General features: G+C 38.4%; 2 protein-coding genes across 3 annotated transcripts; one reads left to right on the top strand and one right to left on the bottom strand.

The window, feature by feature from the left end:
- Positions 1–307: 307 nt before the first annotated feature.
- Positions 308–8342, bottom strand: fitm2 (fat storage inducing transmembrane protein 2). The gene is made up of 2 exons (XM_037772623.1): positions 8134–8342; positions 308–5081 (listed from the first exon to the last, which is right to left on the bottom strand). Exons 1-2 carry the CDS (start codon positions 8304–8306, stop codon positions 4472–4474), a joined length of 783 nt encoding a protein of 260 aa, XP_037628551.1. The 5' UTR covers positions 8307–8342; the 3' UTR covers positions 308–4471.
- Positions 8343–13043: 4701 nt separating this feature from the next.
- On the top strand, positions 13044–23580 carry r3hdml (R3H domain containing-like). 2 transcript variants are annotated; one of them, XM_037773915.1, is made up of 8 exons: positions 13044–13178; positions 16447–16575; positions 17277–17460; positions 19168–19503; positions 20801–20919; positions 21082–21184; positions 22474–22589; positions 22993–23580. In XM_037773915.1, the coding sequence occupies exons 3-8, from the start codon at positions 17455–17457 to the stop codon at positions 23123–23125; spliced, it is 813 nt and encodes a 270-aa protein (XP_037629843.1). In that variant the 5' UTR covers positions 13044–13178; positions 16447–16575; positions 17277–17454; the 3' UTR covers positions 23126–23580. The 2 variants fall into 2 exon arrangements, with proteins under 2 accessions (XP_037629843.1, XP_037629842.1); XM_037773914.1 differs by having other exon boundaries at positions 16447–16749.
- The last annotated feature ends 145 nt before the right edge of the window (positions 23581–23725 follow it).

Raw genomic sequence — 23725 nt, 5'->3', positions numbered from 1 at the left:
GACTCCTGTCTTTGTTTGGATTAGCAAAATGAAGTGCAACTTGGAAAGTATGTTTTTGTTTTAATTATTATTGTACAGCAAACGTTCTTTTATCCAGATGGGTAAGAAGGGTCTTTGAGCATTGAGGAAAAAAATCTTGGGAACAATGATATGTGTTATTAAACAATCTTCAGGGTTTTTCAAAGATACCTGGTAAACAGAAAGTTCAGAAAGTATTCAGACCCCTTCACTTTTCTCACATTTTGTTATGTTGCAGCATTGTGCTAAAATCAATACCTGAGAATGACAAAGCGACACAGGACACAGGAAGTGTTTGCAAATTTATTAAAAAGAAAAACTGAAATATCACATTGACATCACATTCAAACTCTTTCCTTTGACACTTCATTTACTGTAGCTCAGGTGCTTCCCATTTCTATTGATCATCTTTGAGAAGTTTTTACACCTTGATTGGAGTCCACCTGTGCTAAATTCAACTGATTGGACATGATTGGAAAGGGACACACCTGACCTGTCTATAGAAGGTCTCACAGCTGGAAAAGAAACTAAGACATGAGGTGGAAGGAACTGCCTGCAGAGCTCAGAGACAGGGTTGTGTGAAGCACACTGGGTAAGGCTAAAAAAACATTTCTGCTGCATTGAAGGTTCCCTAGAGCCCAGTGGCCTCCATAATCCTGTTAGAAACACTTCATGGAGCTGGTTGCTTGGCCAAAGTGAGCAATCAGAGACAGAAGGGCCTTTTGTGAGAGGGGTGACCAAGTTCAAAGAAACCTCTAAAAGATAACCATTGTACATTTTCAAGAAAAGTAGATGCTTAGTGATTCGAATGTAATGGTACTACACGATATGCACAAAACGGGGCTTTCCAGTCTTTATGCTAAGCTAATCTAACAAGCTGCTGCATCAAATTTAACAGAAAGACATGAGTGGTATCAATCTTCTCATCTAACTCTCGGCAAGAATGTGAATAAGTGCATCTCTCAAAAATGTCGAACTGCTCCTTTAACTAACTGTACACCGTATACACAATAAAACACAGAGACACGTTCAGAGTCAGTTTATTTAGAGCACCACGGATCACACAGCACACACTGGTCCACTGTCACTCTCTTTGTTGCTGAGCAGGAGTTCAGATGTTAACAAAACTTGGGTGTTTGAAAAGTTACACTTTGGCTGAGCTGGTAGTAAAATTGTAAATTCTGCATCTACGGCACAATAGTGTTACATTAGGTTTAGGGTGTATATTTCATTGCATGGGTACTTTCTTATTGTGTAAGTGTTTCGTGATGGATGGACACTGCCCGGAGGCAGAATTTATGATCACTACCGAACATCTAAAACCACACCAGATTTACTAAATGTTCTCTCGCTAATTGTAACCTTTGAAGCACCTGCACTGTACGTTGGAGATGGTCTCTCAGCAATACTGAGCAAAGAAAAGAAGAATCACTGGATTTTACTGCTGTGTTTGTCGTCGACTCCTCCTGACAGATGCAAGATTGTTTTTACAGATAGATATTTTTAATTATACATTGTCTCGTTTATTTTACCGTGCTGAATTTTTAATGAGCGCAAGGTTAAATGAAAGGAACAGGGCGAGGAAAAGCTGACTCATCTGAAGGCTTTAAAGGAGGATGACGAGGAAAAAGAAAAAGCTGTCTCGTTGTTTGTTGATGCCGTGTACTTTTCTCTGTTCACCCCTGATGGGAGCCTTTTTTTTCCTAGTCAGACCTCCAGGGTTAAACATGTTATAATTCTGCTCCTGAACCGTGCGCTCTTTAGGTTTAACTCATCATGTGAGGTGCTGGCCGGAGCTGTAAGCTGCTTTTGGTTTTATGGCTGGTTACACAGACATTTCTTGCAGTGAGGACTCACAGTACAGCGTTTCTTTCTGTCTAACTGTACAGCTTAAGGCTCGGATAATGAAGGAGATTTATTCATTTTCAGTTAGGATGCTCCCTGTTTTCTCCTGCTGCACAAACTCGTCTCTGCAGGTGGTGATTAGCAGGAAATGTTGAACCAAAGACGACGATCAATGCTCCTTTAATAGCGGCATCTCCTTGCTGTGTCACGTCTGATAATAAATCTGATTTCCATGAAGAAAGTAGAGGTGTAGAAGCTGTAGTTCACTGTGTTCATGTTTGATATGGAGAGTGCAGTATAGCCGTTTAGATTTTGGAAAGAAGACATATGCATTAAGGGTAAACAGGGAGGGTATTTGGTTTCATACTGTTAGTGCATGAGCAGCAGTGGTGTAAATGGCACAAAAGTGAAGATTAAAAATATATATCTGAATTTTTCGAGGTTTTGAAGGAAGCAAGAGGACACACAAATGTAATGTACTATTTCCTGTTAATTTAAAATTAGCTTCATTGTTATTTATGTTGACTTTTTGATCCTCAGACATTCACTTATTTTGTTAATTGACAAACAGCAGATCAAGAATCTTGATAACCAGCCAATCATTGTGAACGCTTTCTGATTACTGCGAGCCCCGTTACGACTCCACTGCTTCTTCTTCTGACTGAAATCATGCGACCTGAGGGGTTTGATCTGTACTTCTTTGAACACACACAAAGAGTTCAAGTCGAGAGAAATCCTAGTTGTGATTTGTGGCCATTATATTTCACTATAGTATTTTTTTATTTTTTATTTTTTATTTTTTATATTTCTATATATGCATTTATTTATGGTGCTTTTTATGATGTTTGTTCATAAGCCTTAATTTATTCAGTTGCCATCAATGACAAATAAATAATGAAAATGGAATACACAGATCCTGGTTTTTATTTCACCAAAACCCACAGTGTTCCCTGCATTGTAGAGCTTGTAAATGTGTATTGGACATGTCATGAAATACACATATCAATGCTAGAAAACACTTAACATTAACATTGTAAATTAATATTCTTTAAAAATACTGCTATGATATACATGGAACTACGTTTCCCAAAACTCCCCATTACAGGATAAGGCAAGTATTAATCTATATTATCCTAATTGTCAATGAATCCCAGGAAAAGACCAAAACCAACAATGTTTTAATCCATATTTTAAAACTTCACTACTCTCCTACTCTGTCTGTGGCACTCAGACTCAAGCCAATTGGTTCCTACTGAGGACGTAAATATTTAATAACAAATATTAACTTTCAGGTCTTAAAATAAAAGTAACTTCCGGTCAGCTGGGCTCAGTAGTTTTTAGAATCATTACTCAAATCGGAGTAAATGGAGCATTCATTGGGGACTATCTTCAGTTACAGATTTGGTAATCTAGTGAGTATTTATGGCAGCAGGACGGTGTATGCGGGACTGGAAATAAATCTCAGTGCCAATGTTAATCATTGTGTTGTATTTTTAATAGTTTTTGGAGCTCGATGGCACAGAGGAATAAGATATACTGTATCAGGCTTTGGCCACACTTGACTATACTTGTAAGTAGGATCAATTCAGTTTTGATCAGTTGTTGACAACAAATAAAATTACAACTGAAACAATTAATTAGTTGATTGATCTATTAGTCCATCAAAAAATCTGAAAATAAATCCACTTAAATTATTATTCCAAGCACAAAAGCCAGACATTCTCTGATTCCAGCTTTTCAATTGTGAGGATTTGTTTTTATTTTCTTTGTCCTACATGAAAGTAAATTTAATATATTTGGGTTTTGGACTATTGCTTGGGGACATAACACAACATCTGAAGACAAATTGTGATGGTCTTTTTTGACAATTTGAAAATAATGTGCAGATTAATCAATGATGAAAATAACTGTTTAAATTTCCAGCCTAAACATTTAAAGCATTTTAATAATAATTTGCACTTGCAGGGCTGGCTTACAACTACAGTCAATGTACGATGAGCCATTAAAATTGTCCTTATACATGCTATTCAAGCTCTACATCTTCTAAGCAAACTTTATATATAGTGTTGACACACACATATGTGGCAGCTCATTTAAATCAGTAAATCATTTTGGCCCACTGTAGTTACAGTGTCTGATCTGACTTTGTTGTGCAGTTAGTTTCCTATAAAAAACAATGTATAGCTTCGTTACATTGGTCTATAAAAATCCATGTCATCAGTGCTATGCAACTGGATCTGTAAACATTCTCAAGTGTTCCTACTCAGACATCTAAAAACTGTGGTTACTCATCCAAGAGTAAAAAATTATAAGGCAACAAATGACGGCGTAGCATGCGAGCCTCAGAAGCTGGAGGTGAGAGGCTAAAGCTGGGCAGCAGAGCAGCGTCTTGCTTTTATCTCAGATTACCAAGAGTCATTTTGGGAACAGCAGCTGCCAAACACCATCCTGTACACATCGACCTTTGTGCGGAGGGAATAACTTAAAATAGCTTAAAATAGAATGGTCGGCTTGGACCCGGAGACAGATAACATCAAGTGTGGTGCGTTGTTTGGAGGATGGCTGTGACGTTAGCAACTACGTTGTACAGGAAAGTATGATGGCAGCTTTAGGCGTGTTGTTTCTGTTCTTTCGGGTGGCGCTGAGGGGGAAGTCCCGGTGACAAAGGTTTTAGATACCACACCCGATATGTCAGATACCACCCCAACAGGCCGCATATGGTCCCTAACAACTTGTGAGACGGGTCGTGGAAGTAAACAGAGGTGCAGGCAAACATCCACACCCAAACGATCACTATCAGATTCAAGGCCACGTACAGTAGGTTGAGGACCTGCCTGGGCAGCGCGGAGAGACTGGCTGTCTTCAGGGAGGCCATCGGCGCCGTTTCCTCCACGATGAGGAGAGCAGAGTAGGCCAGGATGAAGGAGTGTCCCGAGATGTCATAGCCTTGCCAGCGGAAGCCGGCCCGCCTGCAGCTGGCTTTGGTTGCAAACACCTCATTCATGACATCCACGCTGCCGGTTTCAAAACACGAGCCGGTGGCGTTCTCGATGTAGAAGAAGGTCTCGGTGCAGACGTACCAGATGGCCGTCGCCACCACCAGAGACAGCAGCCGGCGGCTGAGGAAGGACACGCTACGGCTGAAGGAGGAGTTGGAGAGGAGGACGAAGGGGGTCAGCAGCAGCAGCGTCCAACCCCAGGACACTTTGACAAAATACCTGCAAGAGGAACAGAGCATTCATTATTAGAGCTTGCTTGTGACTACATTTATCAGCTTATCTGCGCTCTAATATTGCATCAGATCGGAAGCAACTCTCTATTGAAGGCGTCTTTTGTTATTCGCCACTGTGCATGGGCAAAAGTAGTTTCCCCTCTGAGTATTAATACATTTATTTATCTATTTTAATCTTTAAGTATTGACACCCATGAAAATCTAATTATTTCTTCATAAAAACTCCATCGTTAATAAATCCAAAATCTTTCTCAATTCAATACACTGAGGAGTGTATTTACTGTCACTTTACCTTTATATACTTTTTATAATTTATTATTTCTCATTACGTATATACTACATCCCTATTTACATTACAGTATATTCATTTTGCAATCAGTCCACCACACATATATATTATGTTGTATATGTATTTCATCCCTATATTTTTACTTATGTATTATTTTATGTCTTCAATTAAATTTTTTTACATGCATGATTTTCTTTTTATACCTATTTAATGAGCATTGCTTACAGGCAGACATCTGTAGAGACTGTAGCAGCAAAACCCCTCCGTGTATTGAATTGAGAACGGGGGTATTTTATTACTTATAAATTCATTTGTAAAAGGAAGAATGTGTTGCTTGAAGCATGAGATGGTCCCTCAGCAATACTGAGCAAAGAAAAGAAAAACTTCAACTTGCTTCTACTGTAAAAAGTTTAATAAACTAGCTTTGAACCCCCAAAGTAATAGAGATGCACCGATACTGATACTGGATCGGATATCAGGCCGATACTGACTCGAATAGCTGGATCAGGTACCGCTGACAATGGGGCCGATCTATTCAATTCAATTATATGTTTATTCACTATATACGTTATATACTGGAATGTTAATTCCTGTTTAAGTTTTGACCAATTTGTTGCTGCATTAAAAAGGTTCACACCTGAATTGTACTTCCTGTTTTTCTCCAAGTTGCTGGTGTATGATTTATTATTTTAATAATAAATAACAATTCAGTAAATTTATATCTATGTATTTATTGTCAATGTAGCTTACCATGCATCCTTAAGGTTCATCACAAATTGTAAAGCTCTGACTCACCACTGTGAGTTGTACTCTCAGGTGGGATGGCCTGCACTGGCAACCTGTAGGCTCTCCCATTGGTACATCCTTATATATAAGGTGATTCTGGGTCTGCTCCCACAATACGTCAAAAATTGTGGACAGTATTCACTGCGTTCACAGGACCTCTTTGTGCTCTCTGTCCCAAAAGCTCGGACAAAAATTGTGGAAAGGGCGTTTGCATATTCTGCACCCTCAGCCTGGAATTTGCTCCAAAATGACTTAAACATCTAGGAGCTGGTATCGTTAGATATTTTTAAATCTAAAATGAAGGCTTTAGAAGCAGACTCTATGGCATGCCAATGTTTTTAGCTCCCTTGTTGTACAGCTGACTCCCAGAAAAGTTCCTTTTTGTCCCCCCATTTGTCTTTAGATAGTTCTCTTTTAATGCAAATGTGAGTGCTTTTAGTGTTTGTGAATTGTATTTTATCTCTATTTGTGTCTGTCTGCAACTTTGTGTTCTTGCTGCTGACCGTTTTGGCCAGGTCTCCCTTGGAAAAGAGGTTCTTAATCTCAATGGGACTAACCTGGTTAAATAAAGATTAAATAAATAAAAAAATCAAATAAAAAATTGTTACATTTTGTTTTACAAAGTTAGGAAAGCAAAGTGAAGTCAAGCCTGATGTTGCCTTACACATATAAAGGAATGATCCAGTCACGTCCACACAGTGAGCCATACAGCTCATTAATCACTGGTATCAGATATTCAGGTACGCTGTATCAGCCGATACCTAGAGCCCAGGTATCGGGAGTGAAAAAGGTTGATGCATCCCTATAATAAAGAATGAACTAATCTACTTGCAGAGTCTCTGCAGTGTATGCAAGAATACCATACTACTTCTTTCTTTACCGGGCGAACATGAGCATTTACTTTCTTTTTGTTTTGTTTTGAACTTCAACTTTGTACAATGAAGGGTCATTACAGCAAGTAGCCACAGTTGACCTTTGACCCACATTACTTCAGCGTTGCTAATTTGAATTGTAATTCCTGTTTTTTTCCAAGCTGCTGGTGTATGATTTATTATTTTAATAATAAATATCAATTCAGTAAATTCACATCTATGTATTTATTTGTTACATTTTGTTTCACAAAGTTAGGAAAGCAAAGTGAAGTCAAGCCTGATGTTGCCTAACACATATAAAGGAATGATCCAGTCACGTCCACACAGTGAGGCAGACAACTCATTAATCACTGGTAACAGATCGGCCGATAACCAAAGCTATCGGTATCAGTATCGGGAGTGAAAAAGGGTGCGTGCATCCCTATAATAAAGAATGAACTGATCTACCTGCAGTGTTACAGTGTACCATACTACTTCTTTCTCCACCGGGCGAACAGGAGCATCTGCTTTGTTTTTGTTTTGTTTTGAATTTTGTACAATAAAGGAGTATTACAGCAAATAGCCACAGTTGACCTTTGACCCACATTACTTCACAGCGTTGCTACCTTCACCACAGCTCAGTCTATAACAACCAGATGTGTGTGCTCTCACCTGTCTGTCAGCAGCAGCCTCAGCAGCAGACAGGTGAGCTCACCTGTCTGTCAGCAGCAGACAGCAGACTCAGGTGAGCTCACCTGTCTGTCAGCAGCAGACAGCAGACTCAGGTGAGCTCACCTGTCTGTCAGCAGCAGACAGCAGACTCAGGTGAGCTCACCTGTCTGTCAGCAGCAGACAGCAGACTCAGGTGAGCTCACCTGTCTGTCAGCAGCAGACAGCAGACTCAGGTGAGCTCACCTGTCTGTCAGCAGCAGACAGCAGACTCAGGTGAGCTCACCTGTCTGTCAGCAGCAGACAGCAGACTCAGGTGAGCTCACCTGTCTGTCAGCAGCAGACAGCAGACTCAGGTGAGCTCACCTGTCTGTCAGCAGCAGACAGCAGACTCAGGTGAGCTCACCGTTACCTTCACTGTTTCTGTTAGACACACTACTCACACATTCAGGGCGTTCCTGTTGCTGCTGAAATACGTCTGCGGGACGAGCTCCAGCTCCTTCAGGATCGACCCCACGGCCGCTATGAGTAGAAATATCCAGGGGAAGTTGAGTCTGACGGCCGGAATCCTCCAGAGAGTCACCAAGTTATCCACAATGACATCCACCGCCGCCATGTTGACTCCACTGTTGAGACCAGTCACACTGACGTCACTGCGGCTCGACCAATGAGGCTCCTCGGCTGGGTGATTTCTTCTTCTCTGTGTTTAACAGTCAGAGTCCAGGTGCATACCGCCCCTACTGGACAGAACAGTGTACTACTGTATACCAACTCACACTCAGCAGTTGTTGTCACTAAATGTTTATTAGATTTTTTAAGATATTAAATATAATATATTCATTATTTATATATATATATATATATATATATATATATATATATATATATATATATATATGAGAAAATGTGTGAGAAAATGTGTGAGAAAATGTTTTGTGTAATAATTGCCTGTGATCCCCAAAATACCATCCCAACTCCAAAATCTCAGTCCCCAAAATTGTACAGCACATTATTAGCACTATTCTCTTTGGCCATTTAAATTTTAGACCAAGACTTTAGCTTTAGTATAGCTATTTAAATTATTTATATGAATGTTATTTTGATATTTTGTACAAAGTGTGTTTTTTTTGTTGTTGTTGATAATGTTTTATCCAAGTGGATATATATACTGTTCATATATTTAATTTGGGATGTAAATAAATCTGGGATAGTTTATATATTATATTATATTATATTATCATTCTATGATATATGAGTTATTAGAGGAGAAGTGAGAAAGGGTTAGGGAAATATAAGTTTTACTTTTACCTACTCCTTTTTGGACACTATTACTCTTGTTTTGTTTAATTTTATTTTGTATCTCTTTTTATTTATTTTTATGTTCGAAATAAAGTCTTTCATTCATTCATTCATTCATAACAACAAACAAACAAACACTGGTACAGCTCAGATCAAAAAATATATATAGGAGGTCTTAGGAAATAGTCCATAGTGCAGGAAAGTCACAGGATCTATGAGTTCATGTTCAAGAGACTCCTTGTGAGATAATGGAGGAGAGATTGGGTCCAATATAATTCAGGGATGCCAAATATCGTAGAACTGATCTACTTTGGCATGTATAATATTTGTAAGATATTCCAAAGGGACCATCTCAAATATGACTTTACGCCAGCCTTGAACAGAGGGTTTCTTATCACTAATCCACTGTAGTTATATATTTTTTCTAGCAGCAAATGTAAGAATGTTATATAACCTTTTGTTGGCTGCAGTAGTTATATTTGTACTTGTGATTCCTAAAATCAAAGACATTATTATTATTATTATTATTATTATTAATAATAAAATATGTATATATAAATATAAACAGTGGTGGAAGAAGAACTAAAATATTTTTCGTAGCAGTACCACAGTGTAAAAATACTCTGTTATCGTTAACAGAGTAATTAAAAGTAATCCTGCATTTGAAAATGTTGTAAAAGAGCAAAAGTATTACCATCAAAATATACTTAAAGTAAGGCAAGGCAAAAGTTTTTTACCAAAAGTAAAAGTACTCATCAGAGTAGAATCGTCCATTTCAGATTTACGTATAGGCCTCATTGATACATTAATGTGTACATCATGTTAATGTTGCAACTGATAAAAAGATGGGGCTTATTTTAATTACTTTATATACTGTTGGGTTGCTTAACCTGTAATAATACATACAATTTTACTAATTTTAGTTTATTAGTATCTATATTTTGTATTAATAATATAAATTTGCAAAGTAACTAAAGCTTTAAAATAAATATAGAGTAAAATGTAAAATATTTGCCTACAAAATGTATTGGAGTAGAAGCATAAAATGGAAATACTCAAGTAAAGTACCTCAAATGTGTACGCAAGTACAGTACTTGAGTAAATATGCTTAGTTACAGATATATAAACAAGAGACAATTATTTCCCCAAAACAGACACAATGAAAATGAAAATATTTCCAATCAGAAGGAAGTGATTAAAACCAGTTGAATATAACTGAATGCTCAAGTGCTATACTTAAGTACACATTTGTACTTGTATTTGTACTATATTTATTCATTTCAATGTTGGCAGTGATTTATTTCCTTCCATAGCAACTGTTAAGCAGCATGAATGTTGGAACAAAGTCAGGCAAAGTCAAAGTCAACAATCAGCTCTAATTATAGACAATTATTCCAAGATGTGGAGGGATGGTTGTATCCATAAGAACACAATCATATTTCCATACTCCCAACAGAAATGAAATAGAGTCAAATCAAGTCTAACTCACACATGGCTGCTCCATCGTGGTTAATGACGGACTAGAATCTTAAAAAAAGGACCACTGAGACAAATTACAATACAGCATCTTTCAGGAACATTGTTTGAAATATTTATGAGAGAGACACCACAGACAGACAGACAGAAAGACACACAGACACTTCTTTCTTGCTCTGGGTCATGTTTGCTCAGACAGAGTGGATGTAAGTCAGGGGTCAAGTTGTCACGTTTTATGACACAAGCTGACCTCATTACAAGAGGCCATTACAATGCAATGCAACCACAGCCAGACATAATATAAATAGATTGAAATGTTTTAATGTTGCAAATATTTGAGGGTCTGGGTGGATAAGAGACTTGCTTTTAAAACCCATGGACAAGAAAACTGAAAGTCAAAATTGGATTATTTGAAATCTAAATAATTAATGTTTCTCTTCTGCTGGTCAGAAGAGTTCAATCTATAATTATGTATAGTGATATTGTATATCTGCATGCCCAAAACACCAAGACCCTGTGTTTTATCACAGGGGATGAATCCTTGAATCATCATTGGTATCTTATGAAAAGATGTGATTTAACCGACAGAGGGGAGATGCATTGTACATTATTTATATATAAAGCTCTACTGGAACATATATAATCATTATAATGCCAAGTTACAGGGTATTTCACTGTAACTTCAGCCATACTGCATGTTCAAATTGCACAAAAAAAACATTATACTCAAGGAATCGAATGCCACTTGTAATTATGAAGACAAACTTGCTGAGTCATTACGATTGTACTGGAGGAAAATGCATCTTTTCCCATTTGAATACAAGGCAAAGTTTGTCCTCAATGCACTCTGACTTGGCAAACAAGTCTGTCCTAGAAATGACATTTTCCAGGCATGCCTGGTGTTTGGATGATTGTCCTTCAAGCACTGATGCCAGACTACGAACTCTGGCACGATGCAAATAAATGCATCTAAATGAAATGGTTTCATATTACAAGTCAGACATCACACCAAAGGAATTATGTGGTTGGAGTTATAAGAAAGCCTTTGTACAAGACAAAACTAAAAAATATTGAAAATTCACAATTTGCCTCTATTGCTTCCAGACTGCAGATGTGAACATGCTAAATGCAAACACTGAAGGGATCCTCTTTGAGAATGAAAATCTCAAGCAAATATGAGAAAGGGTGTGAAACGTTAGAAGCTCTCCTGCAGACATTTTGGCTGGTTGATCAAAAGGCTGAAGTTTTGCTGTGTAGAGTGGAAAATGTTGCTGTGAATTATTAAAACAAACTCCTCTGACTAAGCTCTGAGTTTATTCCAACACTAAGTAGGAGAAGCTGCTCCATTGAGCACACTGTTTTACTGTCCACCTGCCTGCTGACGCCGCAGAGAAACGTGCTTTGTTTTCCTTCAGTGACTAGTTAGAACATTTGATTGTTTCTGTTGCAAAATGTACACATACTGTACTTCTCAGATTATTTCAATTATTTCAGGGGAAATCATGTGGAGACACAATATTAAATGAATTAACTTAATTAAAGGGACTGTTTGTAAGAATCAGAAATGCTTGTTAACAGCGACACGTCGGGCTCGCGCTTGCTCGCTCTACATAGACATGAACGAGCATCGCTCAAAACAGTGAGGCGACACACGTCAGCTAAAACCACAATATCACTCTATATTTCACCTGCTTGGCAGTAATGTTAGCTGACCAGACGAAGGTCTCTCCATGAATCACTGCTGATCCTAGTGTTGGCTTTTCCTGCTTCAGCCTCCCGACCGCGGCCGGAGGGAAACACCGGCACCCGGTCAGAGACGATAACGTTTCTCGCTGCGGAGCCCCGTCACTTCACAAGACACGGGAAACCTCTGTTGGTCTGGAGGAGCTGCAGCAGTTATTTCTGTACAAACGTCCACTGTACATTCACTAGATATTCTCAGAGCTAAACTAACTCTCCTGCAGTGTGTAGTGTGCGAGCATGCACGTGAGAGGTGGAGTGAGCTGACTGAAGGCAGGCAAGCAGAGGAGCAGAGTACAGCAGAGACTCCGGCCCTGGAGACCAAAACTACGGTCTCCCCCGCGTCCTCCAACCGCGGCCAACACTGTTTTGCAAGACGGGCTTCACTAGATATAACTTTGAGGTTTTGGTGCTTCCGTGTAATTTGTGTTGGAGTCTGAGTCTGAACAGCGTAGCCACACGCGAGCGCGCATGGGACACCGACCAGGATTGATTTATTCGAGTAAAAAGTTACAAACAGTCCCTTTAATTAACTTATTAATGTGAATTCACATTTTAAACCTCCATTAATTCATTGTTTTTGCCACTTGGGGGCGCAACAACCTTTCTAAATGCGAGATTGGCAGCATTTCTATTGCCTCTCATAGGCTCTCAACATGGCGACAGCTGAGCCAGCTGCTCGCAGCTGCTCGCAGCTAACGGTGCTAACATGTGCTAACATATGTGCTAACAGCGCTAACAGTGTTAACCTGAAGGGGAACCAGAGGATGGGTGCTACGCTTCCACAATGGTTCTGTCGGTCGGGAAAGCATTACCTGAGAGCCGTGCAGAGCGGCAGCCGTGAGCTAGCCAGTGGGGTTAGCTCTGGGACATTCACTGAAGAGCACATGGGCAGCCTGGCATTGGCAACAAAGCATGAAGAAGCTTGGAATACAAAACACAAAGAGGGAGAGTGACTTCATTCTCCGGTCAGGTAGACATTACTCCACTATATCTTTACATAGCAGATAGTTGTTTGTTATATTAATGCTCTGAATATCCTATAGAGAACCTTTAAACATCATATTGACCTCATAGAGTTAAAATTGTTGCTTATATGCACCTCCAGCAGACACAGCTAGCAGCTAGCTACATTAGCATTCGTCTGAAGTTGTGTTTCTAGCTACCTGGTGTATTAAGATAAGATAAGATAAGATATAACTTTATTAATCCCGAAGGAAATTCTTGTGCCAGAGATTGCTCAAAAATACAACAAAATTACAAGTTCAAGTGTATAAAATAAAAAAAGTACTATTTCTAGCACCAGTGCCTAAAAGAATAACAATTAAGTAAGATACATTTAGTAAAATGAGTCAATAAGATAAGATAAGTAAAATCAAAAAGGTGAAGTAAGCTAACAAACAGAAAAATAAGTAATATTGCACATGTTGGACATTAATATTGCACACAATGAACAGTGATATTGCACACGAGAATGTAAAAAGTAGTATTGCACATGATTTTCACTCTCCTTTTAGCTGTGTTTTGGTCTCCACCAGCCTCCTGAGGGAACTATCTGACTCTTTAGCTGCTAAATGCTCTACTATGTTCACCAGCTAGTCGCTAACTATGTCTGTCTGCTGTTTGGTGCTAAGCAGGTAGTATACATTTGGTTTATCACAGCTTCTTTGCTTAAAAAATCTGTCTGTTGCTGCTGGAAAGCAAAGACAAGAGCGGTGACAGTGAATCAAAACAGTAAAGTTGTCTCTTTCAGAAACACTGGCTTCTAATTCAAAGGGCAGTAATTCAGGTGTAGCCAAGTGCTGCTGTAAAAGTATTGTGGCACTCTGTGCACAACCCTGTGAGAGGCACCAGCTGCTGTTTCTCAGCTGAAAGGCCCAGCTGACTCCTGAAAAACTGCAGCTCAGGGACCTCAAATACAGTCGGTACAAGGTTTGTTTTACGTTCCCTCTCGGGTAAACACAGGAGGCCACTGAGTTCTCCTCTTCACCTTTCACACACGACAAGGTCACAGTGAGCTTTTGTATGCGAGCGCCCTTAGCGTCTGGAACGTCCAGACGGATGATGTAATACTGTGACAGTGAGGGAGGGTCTGTGGGAAAAGCATTTGGTCTGGTCGAGCCAGAGGATCATCTTCTCCCCGGTCTGACCCATTTCAGACTGTCCTGCAGAAGTTAAATATCCTCTGTTACCACCTGGGAACTGTTTTGAGTTTTAGCATTCAGAATAGGACATTCAATTATTGCAATTCTTCTGACTGTGTATAAGAAAAAGAACCTAAAGCTGTGAATTATATCATCGGCTCTTTCACTCACGATGGCATTTACCCAGAACCACATGTGTGGATTTGAGTGAAATGTCTCGACAACTTCAGGATGGATTGGATCTGAAATTTAGTTCAGATATCTATGTCCCCTTCAGGATGAATTGTAAGGTGTTAGGTGATCCCTTAACTTTTCATCTAGCGCCAATATGTGTCCAGTATTTCTAGTCATACCTGCAAAACAAATGACATCCCCATCATTCTCAGCTGAGATTAGTGCTTAGTTGAAAGTTTATGCCAGAGGGCAATTCTGTATGGAACATTTCACATTTTCTTTCTGCGTCAGTGGGAAACAGCTCACTCACTCAAACATTTACTTTCTGGCAGCACTGCTTGACCTTTTCCTTTCCTTCTAGACTTTCATATTATCCAACAGAAATTTTGCAAGATGTTTCTTCCACCAGCGCAGTTACTACACTCGCTCCTCCATCTGTCTTTCTGTCTACACAGCTTCACCAGTTTGACGGATCTATTTTATATTGCTGCTTAACATTTCTCCCCTCTTTGATGTGCGATGATAGAAATATTAACTATGTGACAGAACTGACATGCATGTGGCCACTGCTAAATTTAAATGTCTGATCCTACAAGTACAATGGTTCATTTATGACTGTAAGGATAGCTTACTAAATCAAGATGGTGAAACTTGTTAAAAACTCATAATGATAATAAAATATATATTTTTAAATTAATTCTATTAATAATAAAAAAAGATACAGAAAGCTAAACAAAGATGAAAATAAGAAGCACTTTATGTTAACGGTCAGTTGTGGACAGTGATGTAGTATTTCAGACGAGTGGAAAAGCAAACCGGTCAAGCTCAAAGACCAACGACAAGATGTGACCCCGGGTTTTCAGTGAACCTGAAGTGTTGTTGAACTTCTGTGTGCCAGAGGCCCTCACAGCCTCTTTGATGGAGCCCTCTGTGCATTTTAGACACAAAGTCCCAAAGTCTGACAGCCCTCTGCTGAGCCTCTGTGGAAGTCTGCTGCAAACCTTTGAAGGGTCGACTTCAGAGAGCTTACCTGAGCGATCAGGTGACACACAAAAACTCTCAGAGCGCTACTTTGTTCATTCAGGTCGATTCCACCTGTTTCCTTATTGAAGAATTTGAGGGATTATTCAGCTTTTTGTCCAAAAGATCTTTGAATAAACTCATCAGTGTGACCTCCATCAGCAGATGCTGACAGGTTAAATATCCTCTGCAGCTCTGAGATGTGCAGATATGAGTCACTTCACATGTTAGGAAAGTTGATGAAATGTTTTTGCTCTTTGTCCTAAAAGAAGAAACAAACATGTCACTCTGAGAACTTTTACCCATTTCGGACTAATTTCCTCTTCTGAGACGTTTTGATGAATTCAGGCTCTGATCAGCTGAGTGTTTTTATAAAACAGACTGATCCTGGTTCAGTTTGTGAGGTTAACTCCAGACAGGCATTTCACAATAAGAGACACGTTTAAGAAACAGTCCTCTGAGGGAAGGAAAACACAAACAGTCTTGGTGGGATTTGAACACACAACCTTCAGACTGCTTAGCTCTAGCTTTACTAGCTGAGCTATTGTAGAAGTCACATTAGTTTTCAGCACAACTTCACATACTACCGAGGTGCATTGGAGAAGGGAAACAAGTCTGAAGAGGTAAAACTCCAGCTACACTTATAGTACAGGCTAGAGAACAACTTTATTGTTAGATCAATGCATTTCAGCTTGTGGATGAACCTGAATGAAGGCACACAAGCTGAAACAATAAAGTTGTTCTGTGTACTACAAGTGTTGCTGGAGTTTTACGTCTTCTTCCAGCTGAGCTGTCAGGACTCTGTGGCGTGACCTGAGTCTCACACAGAGAAGAATAAGACTTTGTCAGTTTGTCAGTGTGAATCTGTTTCAGTGTGAAGTCTGAAACTTTGTTTCTCTGCAGGTTGATGAAGATGAAGTTTCTGCAGCTTCAATCCGATGGTTCCTTGTGTTTATTGGCGCCGAATGTTGGTCCAGTGGTTAGGGACTCCGACCGGCGACGTAGAGGCCCTGGGTCCGAAGCCCAGCTAAGGTACGTCACTCAAGCGTGTTTGTGATGAATGTGTGTGTGGTTTCCTTTGTGTGCTCAAAACAACAAACACTAAAACTTTCAAACTTTTCGATCATTGTTCGTCGTGTCGCGTCGATTTCAACTTGCGAATTTCTGAATTTCATCGTCGACCAACGAGGAGGAAGCAGAGAACACGTAAGTCCAAGGTAGCCCAAGTGGTTCGATCTAGCTAGCTTGACAGGCATTTTGTTATGCTTTTGTTATATGTTTTAGTCTGCAGGCTGGTGAACTGACTCTACAGCTGCATGTTACATACTAATATATAAATATATAGTATACTGTATATGTATTTATGCATTTTCTGTTTGTGTAGTGTGAAGGAGGCTACAGCTGCATTTCATTATGCAGTCCTGTATTGTATAATGACAATGAAGCTGAGCCTTGAACAATATAACACAGATGTAATTATATAAAACATGTCTTTATATCAAATGTTAAATACTGTACATTACTAAACAATTAAAATGTCCTTTTTTCTACAGTATACACATCATAATGTAATGTGTTATAAGCACAATATTATATGTTGATAAAGTGCTTATAAATGATAAATAGGGGCGTTAAGTAAAGTGTTACAGATTTCTTTCATAAAACAAATCAGACATGATGTTGAACCTCTAACCAATGACCAGTAAAATATCTCATGACTTCTCTTTTGAAAGGGAATTTCCTGTGGTTGTGATTTTCTCTCCGGTGGAGAGACAGACTGTAAGTTTAGGGAAGAAGAAGAAGAACAGGAGCGTAAAACTCTTCCACACATGACAAACTGGCTTGTTTGCAAAGGCTCATGTTCTAGTGAGGATCTCCTCGTCTCTCTCTGCTCTGTGAAAGGATCCACCGATGAAGGTATAAGACTCGGCTTTTTTCTCCTTTTATGTCTCAAATGTGCTCGCTGATGACAATATTACTGATTGATTACACATGTTGCATGTTTTTCTAGGAGATTGTGACTCCATGTTAAATTCTCTTCATCATGTGTTTTTAATTTATAACGGTTAATCTGCATTTTTATGTGCACTCCTAAGGAATATCAACGAAACTTGTTTATTCATTTTAAGAATGGCCGTTATCTGTTTTTCAGAGGAACTCTTCAGAGTTTTGCAGCAATACTTAAATACTGATTACGTTGGAGATTTAGGTTCTTTTCATTGTTTTGTAAATAACATAACACAAATACCAGTTTCCATGTTTTGCATCATAGATAGAGTACTTAATTAATCCCAGTGGGAAATGGAAATCATGCCATCAAACCTGTTAAGAGAACACATTTTTAACCCTCAGCTGCATCGCTGACCCTCATATTCTCCCATTCATAAATATTTACATTTTTACACATTGTAATATCTGAGGACGTGTTTCTAATGAGTAGAGATACATGTGTTACAGTGCTAGAAAAGGGGTATTTGATAAACATCTTTAAATCAAGAAAAGTAGTTGTAAACAAAAATACAATCATGCATAAAACTTTAAAGAAGAGTTAATATTATGTTTAATAATAATGGATAGGATGACAATGAATAATGGGAAAAGGGTTTGCACTAGGGCTGTCAATTGATTCAAATATTTGATCACACAATTGTCCATAGTTAATCGGGTTAAAGAACCTATTTTTATTCAGATATCTTGAGATCAGAGGTCAAGTGACCCCAGTGAAAATGGCCATGACAGTTTTTCCTCCCCAAAATTTAGCGCAAGTTTGGAGCGTTATTTAGCCTCCTTTGCAACAAGTAGGTATGAAATGGTTGGTACCAATGGATTCCTTAGGTTCTAGTTTCATATGATATTGGTATCTTCACTTAACTAGCTTTAAAACTGAGCCCACTACAACCTAAAAATCGCAAGTTGCGTTAAAGAAGTTAAAATGAATTTGCGTTAACGTGTTATCACGTTAACTTTGACAGCCTTTAGTTTACACGTAGTGATGTATCTACAGAACATTGAGAATTTTCCCCAGACTCTGCAGCTTCCCTTCATCTTTATGGAGCGTTTTAGCATTTTTCACCTCATTGTTTTGGTTTTACAGACCTTTTACAACTTTACTGTTTCGGTTCACTCTCAACGCTCTCATCAGACTTCACTGACTCATTTACTAAATTAAAGGATCTGTGTACTTCTTCCACCACTGCAGCTTAAACAGCATTTTGCAACGTGGAGTAAGGAATAGGAGAGAAAAACATTTTACCATACAAATGTATTGTATTTCTCAAGTAAAGGCGAATGCAGAGTGAATTCAGTTTGATGCTCCTCTCTGTTGCCACAAGCAAAAGCAGCTGAGGGTCCACAGGTGGGTGATCAATTCTTAGATTAATACATTATCAGAGGACCCCAATCTTCCAAAAGAACAGGGTGTAATATCCATAAAAACAAACAGAAGAGGGTTAAAGGAAATCACATTGATCAGAAAGATGTTTTTTTTAACCAATTAACCACCTTTTTTAATACTTTTCATCTAAAAAGAGCTGAAATGAGCAAAGAGTAAGTATCAAACTCCTAACCCCTTTGAGATTCTTTCATCGTCAGTCTGATCATGATGTAAACTGGTCTCGTCCTCAGAGTTGTGCAGGGAGGTGGTGCAGCTGCAGCCTCCTCCTCCTCCTCCTCCTCCTCCTCCACCAGCCTCAGATGGTTGCTGCTGGTGTTCGGCTAGTGTTGGCTGCCACCCTGTGGACGATGCCTCACATGGGAGCTGCTGCTGTGCTGTTGAGCTCCACAGAGCTGCTAAACATGACCAGGTCTGGAGCTGAGACACAGTCAGACTTCAGGATGCTCACTGGAGCTGTCAACAGACGTAAACGAGCCATTTCATCCAGAGAGATCAACTCTCTGCTGGATTACCACAACCGAGTCCGCTCTGAGGTCTTCCCCCCTGCAGCTAATATGGAGTTCATGGTGAGCCAACAATCAGACCAGTGGTGGAATGTATCTAAGTACTGTACTTAAGTACAATTTTGAGATACTTGTACTTTACTTGAGTATTTCCATGTTATGATACTTTATACTTCTACTCCACTACATTTTGGAGGCAAATATTGTACTTCTTACCCCACTACATTTATTTAAAAGCTTAATTAATTTAGTTAAATTCAGGTTATTCATACAAAATATAAATCAAATAATTATAATATATTATTATAAGTTAAGTTACCCAGCAGTATGTAAAGTAAATAAACTCAGACCCCTTACTTACTTACTTAAGTACTTAAGTACGATTTTGAGTATTTTTACCCTGTAGTACTTTTACTCAAGTAAAAGATCTGAATACTTCTTCCAGGGTCACATGGTAGTTTGGGTTTACAAAATGATAAATACAGTACAGTAGTATAAATACTTTCATAGAGTGTAAAGCCGAGGTAAAAATATGTTTAGAAAAAAAGTCAAAAAACTAAAGTCAACATGAGATACTACGTTAATGTTCTCTTTAACAGCTGAGAAAACAAATCCATCCCCTTTATTCTTCATGACTTGTTATAATTCTATGAGAATTGCTTTAGTTTTATTGTGTTATTGTTACATGTGCTTTTACCCCAAATCCCAAATAAGTCTAGTTGGATTTGTTTTAGTGGAGTTTTATAACCTCGTTGGGGTCTAACTGACCCAAAATGAAAAACCCCATAATGTAACTATGTAGGATAACATACTGTACATGTTTTTGTTTGTGAATATTTTTTGGTGAACAAAGGGAATATACTGTACTTTTTTGTGCTTAGCATATAAAACATGAAATATTTAATTTCCATATTTTGTGACCTTCATCAAATGTGAAAGCCTAGTTTGTGACGATGGGAATGGGCTTCAATAATTTTCTACATAGTGGGTTTTAATAAGTTAAGAAAAGAAAAAATTGCAAGTACTATTATTGTTTTCACACATGCAGCAGTGAATCGGACCCCAAACAATGAGGAAGTACAGCCAATCTCAAGTGAAAAACTGCACACCTGATACCACAAATCTTAAAATATATTCTGCATCCAAACAAACTTACCTTTATACTAAAGGGTACACAAAACAACATGTTCTGGCTTATTTTGTTGTACAAAAAACGTAAAAGACAGCAGGAAGTAGATGAATGGTTTAGTAGTTTTGTTTAAGGCAAAGACTAGAGTCGATTTTTTGTTGTTTCCTTACATAACAGAGTGAAATGAACAACCCCTGTCTCTCTTAACCTCCCTCTGTCATGGCTCTACAGCTCTGGGATGAGGGACTCGCTAAGTCAGCGGACTCTTGGGCTTCACGATGCGTTTGGGATCACGGTCCAACACAAGCCATGAGATACATGGGCCAAAACCTGTCAGTCACCTCAGGAAGGTATAGTGCATAGGTGAAACTATAAATCTCTGTACAAACAAGCAGCTCTTGATACACTCTGGTTTTAATATACACTGAATACAGGTTATATTAATAAAAGCAACTCACACAGAGCTATTTCGTAGTATAGGTGAATGATTGAATGTGTGTTGGATATGACAGGTACCAGTCCATCACTGATCTGGTCCGGTCCTGGTACGAGGAGAGGCATCATTTCTCCTTCCCGAACAGATGCAGTGGATCAGTTTGCTCTCACTACACTCAGGTACAGTCGATTTTCTCTTCTGAACTGAGATAGGGGTCGAGATGGATTTGTTCATTTTGTGCATTTAAAGAGAGTTTAGAGAAACTCCATGTTTCCAATTAAATATGGCTAAAGTCATGGTTTTTCTTCTGTAGGATGCTGTAACTATGATACAGTATAATGATTAAATACACCCTCTCTCATAGAAATTACATTTCTATTAATATGGACAGATGAATTGAATTGAGCTAAACAAGGAAGACCATCAGTGTTTGTTTCCCCCAAAACATATTAGGAAAAAGGGTGGTACTCGTGAAAAACTTCATTATAATAATCTTGTGGTCATTATAGTTAGGAACTGTATGAAAATTATTATGGAGGGGGGTTAAAAAAGGGAGAGGTATATTTCCTCTTGCTCTGGGGAAGGGATAATTGTCTGAAATCTTTGTGAGAGCTACAAAGTTTTACAACTTTTTCACATCCCAGATTTATATTTTCACAAGTATATTTCATATAATTCTTGTGAGATTTTTTATAAAAATAAATAGATAAAAAGACATCAAATTGTAACATCAAAGAGATGTTTTTTGTGTAAGCCACGGGTCATAAAGGTGTGTTTGGCGAAATGGAGAGGATAACAATCATTTCTCAGTATCAGGGTTTTATTTTACTCATCAAAAACTAGTTAGTAGGACAAATATGTTTTGAGGAACAGAATAGACGTGGGTTTGTGAGGTTTAAGCATATCAGGATTATCGCGTCATCAGATCAAATATATTTTGATTATTTGAAATAAAATATTACGGTGCTCAAATCCATTGGCAACCAAAGAGCTGTAGCCTGAGCCAAGTTTACTCATTCGTTGGCTGTACAACTGTTTATGTAGCAGTATTATTTTAGCTTCTTTATTCAAAAATAGAGAAGCTAAAATAATTCACAATTTTCTATGTTTAGCATAAATATTTAATTTTAGATATTTTTTATTTGTATATGTTTTTAGTCAAGAGGAGGGTCCAAAAAAATATTAATAACCCTGGAGAGGGCTGTGTTTTAGATGGAATTTAAGATTCAGCCCCCTGAAGCCTACCCTAGTAATTTTTGTAGAGTCCCTTACAAATGATGAACTGGCAAATCTGCTGGCGTGGTATTTAAAAAAAAGAATTATGAGTACATATGAATGGTTTCAATTTCAGAATCAGAAACAGGTTTATTGTATTTTCACATACAAGGACTTTACCTTGGTATTTTGGTGCATAACAAAAAACAAGTACTGCAAAAGTCAATAAATGTGTTGTTGTGTTTCCTCTCAGATGGTGTGGGCGAGCACCAATAGGGTGGGATGTGCTGTCAGGAAGTGCTCTAACATGTATGTGTTTGGGAGCACATGGAGGGAGGTAACGCTGCTGGTCTGCAACTACTCTATAAAGTAAGAAGAGCTGAAATGAACAGTTTGACTTCTTGGGAAATACACTTTCACACACTTTTACACTTTTTACTATTGACTTTCTTCTTGATTCTGTTCAAAGGTAACAAAGCTAACCAGCAGCTGACTGTAGATTCATATATAGCAAAGTGGTAGCGCTCTTTTCATCTAACTCTTGCCAATAAGAATAAGTGTATTTCCCAAAAAGAGTATTTTACAATAGTGGTGTAAATTTCTTAATAAATTGGCCGTTAATCTATATCCCCCTAAAGGCTCCCTGTCCCCCCCTATAAAAGACAAAAATGGGTCTATGTGGGTCTCTTAGGGTTAATAGGTATTGGTCCAGAACTTGTAAAAAATAAAAGCATAACAATGCCTTATAGCTAATATTGTGTTTGTGTTTCAGGGGAAACTGGGTGGGTGAGGTTCCCTATAAGAGCGGGAAGCCTTGTTCTGTCTGTCCGTCCAGCTACGGCGGCTCCTGCTGGAGAAACCAGTGCTCACCAAACAGGAAACCCAAAAGACTTACAAGATATTAACACAACACAGTGTTTGAAACATGTTTTAATCGAAGAAAAAAAGGCATAAGCAAAGTCAAGTTTTAACCAACACAAAGGCTGCATAACAAAATAGAAAATGATGCAGCTGTCCAGTTACCACTATGTTCAAAGTAAATCTTTATTAATGAATGTTTTACACACAGGCGAGTTGATGTAGTGGTATGAGTGTTTATATTTTCTTTGCTGTTGATCACTAACAAAATAATATTGAAAACAAAGGAAGTCTTTTTCTACATTATGTAAAGTACTTTTTATACTTCTTGAAGACATCTACGGAGAGCTTTTGCTCTTGTTATTGATGAATTTGTGTGACTTTTGAGAGGCATTGACCGAAAATGAAGCACTTTTGTTGTACAGATTATATTTACTATAACCTTGGATGTGTCATTGATTCTCTTTCTATAACCTGATTGAATAGTTTTTCTTTGTTCAGTGTCAAAAACTGTCAAGTCATTCCTGCAGTGAATATGTTTAATTCACAGTTGTCTGTTTGCCTGACTGAACATTAATTAAGTTATAAATAACTGATGACGCTGCACATCCCTGTAAATAATCTGCCGTTCACTACTTTCTGTTTAT

Source organism: Sebastes umbrosus, chromosome 6 (genome assembly GCF_015220745.1).
Source record: "Sebastes umbrosus isolate fSebUmb1 chromosome 6, fSebUmb1.pri, whole genome shotgun sequence".
In the NCBI taxonomy this organism is placed as follows: Eukaryota; Metazoa; Chordata; class Actinopteri; order Perciformes; family Sebastidae; genus Sebastes; species Sebastes umbrosus.
This window is presented reverse-complemented; position numbering and strand designations above follow the sequence as displayed.